Below are 13332 nucleotides of genomic sequence, written 5' to 3'. Positions count from 1 at the left end.
AGATAGGTTCTAATACTCATTCTCATTTCTGTAAGTAGAAGCAACTAAAGTACATGACCACACTGTAAAAAGAGGGGACAACTCAAGTCCCTAGTTATTGCAACAAAGTCTCACAATGCCTGCAACTGGAATCAAAATAATAAATCATGATTTTTAGATCCATATATTGAAAACAGTTCCATTCTTCTCCAAATGTAAGTCAGGTATAAAATAACATCCTCTTACTCCTCTTACTAAAAAGACATTCTCACTTTAATAGTGTGTGGAAAAGGTATTTTAATGAGAGCACAAAGAAATCAGATTTACAAAGGAAAGAACAGAAAAATGTTTAGCATATAAGGAAAGAGAAAGAACAGAAAACAAGAAGAACAAGAAGAAAAGATATGGAAAAGGAGCAATGGTGAAAGGATAACTAAAGGGAAAGGATACCACCCGCTTCTGATACTGGCTGAAAGTTCCACAGCTTTTTTTCAAGTCTAAAARTTAAAGTGGAATTTGGAACTTTTGTTCAGAAATCTGGTTAAAYGCTTGAGTGGTTTCAGGGCATTTTCTCTTAGGCTGATCTTAGGTAAATACCTGAAGAGGCAGTACAATCTATGCCATCACTACAGGAAGCACTTTAAARTCAACTGTGGAGCAAAGGTTCTCTTCCATACAGTCGTACCACAAATGAACTAGGTGATTGCCAATTATCTGGGGGATCCAACTCAAAGCATATTTATAATTCATGACAGGTTTTGACTACTACCAGTAGAGTATAAGTCACAGAGAAACAGGGATCTCAAAGATCTCCAGCTATACAGAAGGGTTCACAGTGCCTTTTACTTTCTAAAATCCCCAATATGCCCTCTAGTAACACTATGTACAGCACAGGTCAACTCCTGAAAACAATTCAACTCCTTTTCCTCTGGAAGGAATGCACATAATCTTAAATGTAAAAAGAGAGATACCTTCCCTGTGCCTTATACATACACACGTACTCATATTTTTTTTTTTTTCCTTCTCCCTTATCCCTATCAGGAGCCTTAGGATTGTTTACATTTTAATCMAAACTTTCCTAATAACTAAAGGGAAGAGGCAGAGTTGCAAATAATCGTGTCTTCCAATAATGACGCAGTTAATTACTTGACACAAAGCTTACTACAAGTAAGAAACAAAGCTAATGTGGAGTGGGGGAAGAGAGAGAGGAAAGTGTCTGTCCTACTGTCCTAAGAAGTTAATCTCTCTGAAGCTCTCATCTGTCCTTTTGGGAGGCTTGAAATCCTCTGTTCTTGAAGAGAAATCTTCAACTGAAGATAAAGAGAGATGACATTTCAGGAGAAAAAGAGTTAGGGAATGATTAAATTCATTTTTTCCTAAAAACACTACAACTGTATATAAAAAATAGAAGTATAAAAACCAAAGTCTTCCAAATATGCAGTTCTCTTCTCTGCTTCTCTGTCCAACAGACATTATGAAACACACTCACACAATTTCAGAGATAATTTTTCTAATTTGTCCAGTAATTTCCAAAAGTAACTTGGGTCCCTCTCAAACATGCATTCTAAAACTAGAGTGTCCTATATGGTACTGTTGTTCTTTCCTGCCTGGGAAAAYGAGAGCAAGAAGAAACTATACTTACACACTCATTTTTCAGTATTGGGTAATGGCTACTACACAGACCTACTTTTCAGAATGATGCAGAGTGAGGCAAGATATCAAAACACTAGTGATTATATTTGACTGCAAATCCACATTAGAAGTAATATTTGGAAGAAAGATAAATTCTCTAATACATTCCTTCCATAAAGAGAATAATCAGGGAAAAGCAGCATAGCTGAGCAATTCTTTACCTCTTCAAATCCTAACTGAAGACTGTTATTGYACATGCAATATAGCTGTAAGGAAATTAACTACAACATTTGTTTTAAAGTTACTACAATGATCATCCAACATTTAAATGATATTTGGACTACCACTCTAGTTCTAGATGTTAGGAGCCTTCAGTTTAAGACACAAAGTGACGTGAAATCTTAGCAGAACACTGATTGCCAATTTAAGGACAGGCGGATTGGTACAGTATGAGATGAAAGTTTGATATCCTCACCCAAAGGTCTGCCCTACTTGTCTAAACATCATCAAGATACATTAAATCCAGTAAGGTATTTTTTCCTTCACCCTAGTACATAAATCGAAGTCAGTTGAAGACAGTACAACACATGAGCTGATTTGCTTCAGTGATATTCTCCCACCAAAAACAGGTGCTATTTTTGCTGATGCCAGAAAAGCAGGCATTGCTACCATTCAGGCTCAAGTTACCCCTGTCTGGTCATCTGGCATTTTCCCAGTCATAAACTGGAACAAGCTTGTGGATACACTGCCAAAGAAATGAAAGATACAAGATAGTTTAACATTTTTTAAAAAACTATTTACTGTTCCCCATGGCCCTTTAGAAACATACTGCAACTGAGCAAGAATTCTGCCTGGTACTATATTAGTTGAATTACATGCTCTCAGATTGAGGATGTTAAAGCTTCCTCACAGCAACCAAGTATGTCTTCCCCAAATAGAGGAAAAAAACTAACCAAAAGGTTCACTTTTGCAAAGAGGGAACTAAGGAAGCTTATTTTAGTTTTCATCTATAAAATTGTGTTTATCTCTAGCTAGATCATTGGTTTTTAACAACTTAACTACAACAAATCGCTAGAATGAATGTGTCTCACCCTTTATACAATAATAAAAGCCCTCACTATGAGTCAAGAAGATAAGATTACAGCATTGGRGAGATTACACAGCAACTTTGACTGGCAAAGACCTTCCTTAAACAGATTCTATGCACTGTTGCTATTCTACAAGTTTGTCAGGGGAATAAGGGAAATCACAGCAATAAACATTGCTGCAAAGATGAGTGGCATTTTTTTCTACAAACTGTACTTCTYTTGTGCCAGTCAAAGCTGATCAGACCAGGCAACTCATGTGGCAAAAATATAACCCTCCCTGTCCCTCAAGTTATTTTTCCATTGCATCAATTCTCCAGATTGTCCAGATCTAAGACAATCCAAATTGTCTTTTAGAAACACCAGTCCAAACAAAGGAGAGGAGGGAAGGTAGAAAGAAAATAATGTTTCCTTTCAGGGGCTGGGGAGTCTATCATACAGTGCTCATGAAAATACTGTCTCAGATTACATCCACAATAACCAAAGATTTCCAAGTTTCAAGCATTTTGCTCTCCATAACTGACTTTAAGCCATTTTTTGTTATAAATTTGTGTTCTAAGTTATTGTCATCCTATTAAACAGTACAAGCTGTAGATAAAACAAAACCAATATTGTCATAAAATGGCTTGCCAGTACCTTTTATGCCCAAAGGGCTTCAACAAAACGGAAACTGAATCCATAATCTTCCAATTCAGACAGGAATACTAAGAATGCAAGCAATAAGTAGCATAACACGTAACTTCACTGTATACTAACTTTTCTAAATTTTAGTCTTTTGATCTTATCAGCCAAACTAGGCTAATGTAAATCAGTTGATGTATAGGATTTCACATCTGCATCTGCAGAAGACAGCTCAGTAGAAGCTGGTAACAGGCTACCTGCTTTTGATCTGAAAGTTACCATTTTTCTACAYGACTTCAGCTCCCAGTCTTTCTGTGAGCTACAATGACTGTTGGCAACTTCCAGTTGATTGAGTTGTTTTGGAMAACAGCAAGTCTTCAAGACGGCATGCCTGTGTGGCAGTGCGTATGTGCTGCAGTGGCTGCTGCAGGCCCTGCCTCCTGCCATCTCCATCTCCAGTGACTGCTGCCGCCAAGAAAGGGATGGCTGAACAGCTCGCAAACCGGCTCCTGAACTGCTGCCGGGCTGCAGCTCAACACAGTCATGCAAACTAACAGTGACTTTGGTATTTCATGTATCAGGCTATGAACTAGGCCATAAGCTGTAAAGGTTCAGGAGATGTCCACAAACCACTCGGCTATCCCAACAGTTCCTAGGAAAAGAGCAGGGCAAAAAGCTTAAGTTGGACCATGTTACAGTATTACCTATCAAATATATCTACATAGAAAAATGTTTAAATAGTTGCTCCAATTAGTTCTRAGTAGATATTTTCACTCTAGAATATGTCTGACTTGGCCCACTCAGTTTAATAACTGTTACCAATGGACACAGTTGATGCGAAACAAGGTTTTTCAGAAACTGCTGTTCACAACTAACCACTTCAAAGGAGATTAAGTATTTCATGAGTAATAAAACAAGGACATTTTTCATCATAGTGTTCATCACYAGAATTGAAAATACTACCTATCGGAGAAGTTAAAAAAAATAAATATATTTCCTTAATTCATAAATAACTCCATTGGACTTCTACAACAATTTTAAGCATATTTATCAAAAAAGAATTTTCTTCATAACCTGGTAGTTTTCCAAACATTTGTTTGGAAATCAATTCAAAACRTTAAATCATTTCTTGTTGTGAGTTAGCTCAACTTAAGCAATGGAAGGGTATATTTCTGAAAAAGTAAGGTAAATTTTAGTAAATAAAAATGCAAATATGCATTTTAGCAGTCTTGAATTTATTAATCTGATAGGTTTAATTTCCATTTTCCTGCATCAGCTTTATTTATAAAATGTCGCGCCCTATAAATATGCTGTTATTTTCTATAGTCAAGCACCCTCTTAACAAATCTTCTCATTAATATGTAAATTTAAAGTCAATCGGTCTTCTCCCTGACAGCACCATGAATTCCTAGTGCACTGTATAATCGGCTTTGACTTGGCATCCACTATTTATCATCAAAGATGTCAGTTAGAAAAATTATGGAAAATGTACTGCAATTGATATGCCTGCAATCTACTTTGTCAACATTTAATTGTTCCTCAAATCATACATTTACATATAAACAGCCTAAATACTGATCCATAATGATGCAAATAAACTAAATTAAAAATCTCTTCTACTACACATGACGCCCTGTTGTATGATGTGTTCATTTAAGAATCTGTTGACAAAGGCATGCATTTTTAACTAGCTCCTGAAAAAAATATTTCTGCTAACTTAATTGCCGAGTAGGTGGACAACCCAAATTTTGCACTGAAGCTCATGAAAGTAGAGACCAAGCATAATACCATACCACTGATGAACAAATTTTAGGTTGACAGAGGTAGCAAGCTGACAACCAATACTGTTGCATGAACYTTCTAACTTCCTACAGCACAAGCCACAGTAATAATTGTCATCCACCCAGTTTTAATGAAAAGAGCACACTACAGTCTTTGAGACACCTAATCCCATCAAGACCTCCAAATTCTGTCCAAAACGGTAGGACCCCTTTTTCTACTCTTCCCTCCTCCAATCCCAAACTAAAAATTGGTWTAAACCAATTTTAAGTCATATCCTTAGGTATGATGGACATTAGGCACTGATCTTAATTCTTTTTAAAAGTTAAAGTACTTGAAGCTACGAATGCAAGTTATTTTCTTTAGTAAGCAACCTGTAATAAACATTCTGCCTCCCTCAGATAATATGTTCTCCTAAAGTACTTTGTCTCATTACCTAAAAAAAAAAAAGCTTATTTTGAACAATTTTCTCGAAAGATGTTAAAAATAGTTTAATTTTCACCTAAAATGAAAACATTAAGTTACAGAACCCAAACAGTAGTGTAAAAATCATGACTCTACATCAGAAATTTTTGCTATATTTCTATCTTTCTAATCCTGAAGCATCTTATACTCCTTGCTTATTTAAGATGAAATGAACACAGTTGTAAACCAAGTCTGACTGAAATTAGTAGCTTGTCCAAATATATCTACTTAYGATTTTTACCTAATACATTATATATCTGTTAATACCAAGTACCACTGTGTTTAAGTTGCATTCCCAGGCAAAGTCTGTGAAAAGGCACTGCTTGAAGGAACTCTGGAATCTGGCAAATTGCAGTCTGTATTCCAACACTTACCAAAGAAAAGGAGAAAGAAGTCTGAAAGAGGTCAAGTAGATTCTATCCAGTTTCGGGACAGAATAGCAAACCTTTCTGAGTCACACAAAAACTGGGAAAAAGCCGTGTGACTCAAAGACTCACAGAAAAAAAAGGTGCTCTCTTCTGCCTATGATTACTGCACTGTAGGGTATGTCAGGGATAAATCAAAACAGCAACAGGTTATACCCTGCAAAGAGAATTCTTATGCTATGAAGAAGCATGGAAGCCTCACGTCACTGAAGCCTTAAAGAGCTAAGACTTTTGCATCTGATTTCTACTTCAATAAAGTCTGCACAAAAATACATCTTAATCAGAGAGCAAATGACAACAGACAATGAAAATAATTGAGAATGTGAGCACACAACAGAAAAATAATTGAAAAGTCACAAACTTACCTTCTTCCATGGGCTCACAAACTGTGTACGTGCGTATCGAGTTAACATGTGGATTATAACAACTTGACCCCACTCTTCCACATCAACCAACAAGTTACACAGCTTTCGGTAGTTCTTGTGAATCAGATCTATTCTATCTGGACAAACTTCCTCAAATGCCATCACAACACTCCCAGCTACCAGCTAGAAGACAAAATGTAAACCAGAAGRTCAGTATTCCTTCTACATACCATCCCACAACTGATCATCAGAATTAATACTAGCAATTCTCACTATTGCAAGATATGTTGAATGTCAAATTGATTCTATTTGGGGGGTGAAGAGGAAGATTTCCCTAAGCCCACAGAAATGTTATCTCATGCAAAATAGATTTATGGTAAATTCATTAGAACAGAGCAAACATTTACTGTTTCTATTACACATTTAAATCTTAGCTCCCAGCCCTGAACACACAACATAATGTAAGCATAATTTTTTTCCCTCACAGTTATAGTTTCCAAATAAATTATCAGAGAACTTGCAATTAAATTAGATATAACAAAAACCAACAAGTATAATGCAGTGATGTGCCTGACAAGGTCTGTTGGGATCCCCTTACTAATGTTGGTATGATCAAACTGCAAAGTAGTCAGGGGTAAATTTCCCAGCACTACTGGAATGCAAACTTCTCTTGATACAGCTAAATTAACTGTCACATGAAATTTTATCTTAGAACTTCATGAAAACATTTTGCACAAAAAGGCATAAAATACAGCAATACAGTACAGTGAAACTTCAATATTTTTCCCTCAAAGAACACAAGCAGAATTTCTGCATGCTTTCTGGGCACTTTTGTATTAATTTTAAAGTTTCAGAAACGATCATTTATGCTCTAGTAGATCCTCCCACCTTCCCCCCCCCCCAAAGGCATAAATCTTTTATATAAATATTATATACGTACACACACATATAAAAATATCCTCATAGAGACTGTGATCATAAAAATAACTTTGTTTTCATGAGAAAATTAAATACATTCTCAGAATTCTAACAGTTAAAGGCTTATTCAAACCTTCTGGTAGGAGGTTAAGAATGAAAAAGGAAACCTTTACAAGGATGTCTGCTAAAATGCTCTCAGCAAGTTATTTTAACTGTGAGAAAGCTTCCAAAGCTGACCATGCATTACAAGGACATGTCATGTTTTGCCTAGAATTACTATTTTCCCCTCTCTTAATTGCTTTAATTAAGATTTGGTTTGTGTCAAAGWACATGTTAAGTCAAATAACTTACATGATGATACTTTATATGAAGCAGCTGATATGTATGCAGTTAGCATGCATGCAATATAGCCTTCTGGCAGCAAATTAATGTCATATTTTATCTAACCACTGGGGATCTGCATTTCAACCTCTAAAATTTCCCCAATGACTTAAAGTAAGCAATTAAGTAGAAATGCAGTTTATTGAAATGGTACTTTTTGAGAAATATTAAATACAAGATATTCATATGTTATGTTTTTCCCTCACTGTATTTGGCTGACATTTGGTTTATTAGTATGCACCCAACATTACAATTGAAAGAAAACAGCTCAGAATATAGTCTTGCTATTATGCTAAACAAGTTTCAGGCTCTGTAGGGATTTTATGAATTACCGATAAGAATAAACGTGAAGTTGCATTTATTGTCTCTGGCCCCATCCACATACTGGTACCTGCCGGTCCCAGCAAGTATACAATTCATTCCAGGGTGCAAAGATTTTAGACAGCTAAATAAAACACACTTTACAGCCTAAAGTAATTTCCTATGTTTTGCTGTATCACCAAAAAAAAAAAAATCTTGATTTTTGTTGCATTAACATTTCTTCTTAATAATCATCTGTCTTGAGTTACTATATAATTTAAAACTGTTCTCAGCTGATGTTTAGCTGTGGAATCTGACTGGTCCAAAGCACAGCAGAATATAGTGGCAAATCTTCTGGCACATCACTCTGTCCTGAGCAGGTATTCAGTTAAGCCAGATAAGCTGAGGAAGGAGGAGAAGGGAGGGAAAAGTTCTCTCTCACAAGGGGCAAAGCAATTTCATTAGGATATAAAACCCAGAACTGCAGTTCAGGCCAACTTGCAGAGGACAATCTGGTGGACTACATTCTACGTTTTAGAAGAAAGGGATGAACTTGCTTTCTCATAGTCCCATAGACTTTGTTATAGATATTCCACACCTACACACTACAAGATGGCATAGGCTTATTTGATGGGTTTTACCTGTAAAGGAAGAAGGATATAAGGAGAGAATGGGGGAGAAAGGAGGAGAGACAGAGACATATGCACACAGAGATTGATTTGTATCATAAAAGTAGTCTCCCAACCTAGTATTTGAACATCCACTTAGGCTCACAGGTGAAGGGCAATACAGGTGCTGGTAGCCAACTGTAGTTTTGGAGTAGATACCTTYGTCTTCTACTGCTACTAGTATTGTAGCTATTAAGTGTATTTCTCCATTATTTAGATAGGATATAGCTTGAAAGCTGACATAATAGAATAACACATTTAACACTAATTTAGATTTCTTTAAGAACTGAGAAATTTTCCACAGAACGGATACCTAAAATACATTCCTAAATCAATTTCAACTGAGTTGACTCACTAAAATGCTGAGTAAATATTAATCCTCTGCTTCTCAGAGAACAGTATGTATCTCACACTCAGCAACTGCCCTCTACCTAATCTGCAAAACTACAGACTCAACAGCCCCTTTGCAATTCACAAGGAGTAGAAAAGTTTAAGAATTTATGCTGGAACACAGAGGTGATGTGAAGTTAGTCTGTACCTTGTTTCTGCAACAGACCTGGAGCAGCAACAACAAACAGAAGACTACCTGAATCATCTCACAGGAACAGCACTGGCTTTTTAAAAGTTCAATTACCACAGGTAAAATACAGCTTGGTACAAACAATTTCAGTCATACTGAAATACAAGAACATTGAATGCTTCACTTTGATACATCAACTCGCATCAGTCAACTACTCAGGTTTACAATGAGAATGCTGTCACGTGGGATTGACAGTTCCAAAACAGAACACTTAAAAGATATTAACAAAAACCTCAAACATATACCACAAAATGTAAGAGGTACACTGGATGATCAAAATTTTTATTCCTGTGGTGAGAACCTAGTTTTGTGAGTTACTCAGGAATTGCCATACACCACCACAAGCTTAAGATCACGTCCCTCTCCTCATTACTGCATTTTCCTAAATTAAGCTTTTCATTTTAGGGGAAGAAAATGGGAGAATATAGAACAGATTCAAAGTGCATTGATAACAAAAGGATCTCTCTCAAAAAATTTCCTCATGCTTTCTTAATAAGAGATTATTTTCTAGTTCATACCGTTTCCACTATAGTACGACCCTACTATACATCTAAACATCAGAGGAACAGCTAATAATCTTTGTTTATTAAATGCTCAACATTCCATAAAAATATTTAGAATTAAAACAAAATGATCCGATCAGAATATAAAACCAAAAAATATTGGTTTCCAAAAAACAGACAGTTAATTTCCATCTCACTGTGTCAATAGCAGCTTTTTGTATAAGGAGAAAATATAAATCACTCCAACAAAACTAGCAATGAGCTCATCAAATTCAAATGCTGCTTTCCATTTATGTATTTTTTATATTAAAGCAATAAACATGGTTCATTTGTCTTCCACTGGTTACCACGTTTTTCTGTGCTGTTGCTATGAACTTCAGCCATTAGCTGTGCTCCAAGGTAAACTACATGAACCATCAACAAAAGTGACACCCAATCTATGGAGTTCATATTTTCTCCAGATTATCTATGCTAGTTGACAAGCTGGTAATGAAAAAAATCACACTAAGCAAATGGTTCCTCTAATAACAATAAATTTTCTATAAAATTATGAAGGGTACAAAACGTTTCCTTGCATCTATTTTGTCATGAATTCTAATTAACGCCGCGAAAACCTGAGAGTGCTGGGTCATCACAAGAAGTGCATCGAGGTTTGATTGATAATATAGTGCAAGTTGGCCTATGCTGCCAAGATTCCTCTCTCTTAAATTAATAGCCATCCCACCTGCCCTAATCATACAGCCCAAATGATATTCCCCTTCCTATTTCAATTTTCTGAAAGCAAGGAAACTGGAAAAGATCAGTCATTTATCTTCTAATAGCTGGATAATAGATCTATCACAATAAAACACCTGCACAAACTTASTGATTTTTTTCACAAAAGTGATGCTTTTACCAACATTAAATCAATAAGTTATGAAAACACTGACTTAGCCACACATTTCAGTTTAAAATGAAAACATTAACTTACTAAAAGAAGCCTACTGTCAGAAAGGAAAGGGCCCAGCCTTCTTTTCCCATAACCCCCGAGGCTCTGCTTTAGTTTAAAGGATCAAGACTCTCATTGCAAAACCTATCACCAGTTCCTAGGATCGTTTTTTAATGTTAGTGGCCCGACTTCCCAAGAATCGGTGCTTCATCTAGGATCGTTTTTTAATGTTAGTGGCCCGACTTCCCAAGAATCGGTGCTTCATCTAGTAACTATACAGTTTGTAAAACCAATCTCAGTACTCGTTTGTATAAACCCTTTTTATCACCAGAATGGTATCCATGCTGCTACTGAATTGCATTTATTATATGTGGGAGTAAATTTAGGTAGATTTCAGGGTAAATTTTCACATCAGAGATATTAAGACTAGTTTAATGTGATTTAAGTATTCTCATTAATGGGCAAAATACGTTAAGCAGAAGCTAACAGAAAATTCAACCCTTTGAAAAGGCTGCATAAGTCTTAAGCAGCAAAAAATAGATGCCATGCAGTAACTCAATTCACTATCAAGTCTCCACAACAAATTTGCCTCCATCCCATCCARTATTTCTTCAGAGGTTTCTGGGGACATGACATCAGGAGTACATACTTGAGAACTGATAAGTATCGGCAATTCTGACTAACGTGTTCTGAAATTTCTCTAACATTCTTCTTCCTTAAAAGAGTTCAAAACTAGTACTGCACTCCATAATGCTAGATGGTCCCAGAAAAGGGGCTAGAATAGCAACAACTTAGACTATACTGCAAAATTTATGGGGACATTTACTAGCTCCCTTCTTGGTGATGAAAAGAATAAATTCATGAATACACACACTACATAAGATTTTCATACTTATAAGCCTTTCTTGTGTCCAAAAGGTATTTGTTCAAACAAAATAAGATTAGTTCAGCACTAAAGACAATGGAAAGCAGCAACAAACTCGGACATTTTAAATATGSCCATCATCCATATGCAGGCTATATCAAATTGCATACACCCAATATCCATATGCAGAATATATCAAATTGCAATGTTAATGGAAAAAAAAGTAGAACAACAGAAATCTACTTATATATTTATCATGCAGTTTCACTGAATAAGCAGCTCCTCTGGAGATAAACACAAAATGCTGATATATTACTTTCTTGGTTTTAAATTTTGGTTACTCACTTTATTTATTTAAGGAAGCCAGAAGGAGATAAAAAAAGAGAAAATAGTTCAGTATTTGGACTAGAATAAGGTATATCAYAAACTCATTGCCAAAAGGAACTAAAATGCAGCAGTGTGTGTTTCACAACTAAAAACCTGAGATGAATCTATAGAAAATATTTATCTTTTTTTGCATTCCAAACTCTCATCTAATTAAACTCTATAACAGTATGCAACTCCTGACAGTTTATGACAAAGAGAGCAAATTAAGTTTGCATTTTAGCATATGTTTATTTTCCTAGTACAAATAATTACACTAAAATGTTTACAAAAGGACTTTTAACTTAATAGAGGTAATGGCAACAAGACGACAAATACTCAATTTTTTTATATAACTTCTGTAAAAGGAAATTAAAAACTTTCCAATTCTTTAAGTTTTTTTAATTATAAAAAGGTGCATTTTTTTCTTTTGTAATCTAATGCAAACATTAAAGTATTAACGTAATAAAATAAGTTGTTGGTTCACATGTTCTTAAGTATTTTTGCTTGTATCGATCATTCAAAAATATATTGTAATGGGAGCACACTATGCAGTAGTTGTATTAAAAGCCCAAAAGTCAAACCAACAACCAAGGTAAGAACAGCTAAACTAAGTCTAACTCACTGCACAATGTACACATTTACAGATTTAAATATATTTTTCATTCTAAAAATATTCCATTACACAAGTTATTAATCTCAGTCTCAATCCTGCAAGTGTTTGTAAAAAAATAGATATACTAAGTAACCATTATAGAGGTAGTCCAGCCGAAATCAAAGGATCATGGTTACATTCTCATCCAAAAGAATTATCATGCATCAACGAAGGAAGTCTTTCAATATACAACCTTAGAACTAATGCAATAACCTTTGAAAAACATGTAATACTTCCAAAATCATATTTAAATCAAGACTTAAAGTAGTGGTGGTAAACATGGATATTCCTTGAAGTTTCCCGATTTAAAAACAAAATATTGAGACTAAAACCTGATAAAGCAGRAAAACTACAGGCCCCTTTTCTGTCTTTTCTTTTTAATTGCAGCTTCTGATACTCAACTTTAGACTCTGGAATGTTTAGTTTGGACCAACAAATTCAAGTCAGTTGTGCAAGGAAGCACAAGATTCTTTTCAGTACTGACATGGAAAACTTACCTTTTTTTTTTTTTTAATGCTGCACTGTTATGCATATAGATATGATTAACTTTTTTATTTATTATTGTTTTGTATAATTACAGTGGTAAACCTCAGCTTATATTAAAATTTACCACTGATTAAAACTTAACAAATGAACTTATTTGGCAGTTTGATAAATTGGCTTCATTTTACTTTAGTAAAATTCCCATTCCACAGCAGTATGTTCTATTATAAAATAAGTTCTGCTTTGCATAAATTTAGAAGCATTTCTGTTTAGTAGCTGATTCCTGTCATTTTAATGTAGAAATTTTGTCAATAAGTTTTAAAAAAACATACATGAG

General features: G+C 35.1%; 1 protein-coding gene across 4 annotated transcripts in view; it reads right to left on the bottom strand.

Moving 5' to 3' along the window:
- The window catches only part of AP3B1 (adaptor related protein complex 3 subunit beta 1), a 143879-nt gene that overhangs the window by 98058 nt on the left and 32489 nt on the right, over positions 1 to 13332 (bottom strand). For all 4 annotated transcript variants that reach the window (XM_085322106.1, XM_085322107.1, XM_085322105.1 and 1 more), the window contains exon 7: positions 6352 to 6534. In XM_085322106.1, the coding sequence (XP_085178232.1) occupies positions 6352 to 6534 (183 nt within the window). The remainder of the gene's footprint in view (positions 1 to 6351; positions 6535 to 13332) is intronic.

This window comes from Rhea americana, unplaced genomic scaffold (assembly GCF_003343005.1).
Source record: "Rhea americana isolate MKP2758 unplaced genomic scaffold, rheAme1 scaffold_74, whole genome shotgun sequence".
In the NCBI taxonomy this organism is placed as follows: domain Eukaryota; kingdom Metazoa; phylum Chordata; class Aves; order Rheiformes; family Rheidae; genus Rhea; species Rhea americana.
This window is presented reverse-complemented; position numbering and strand designations above follow the sequence as displayed.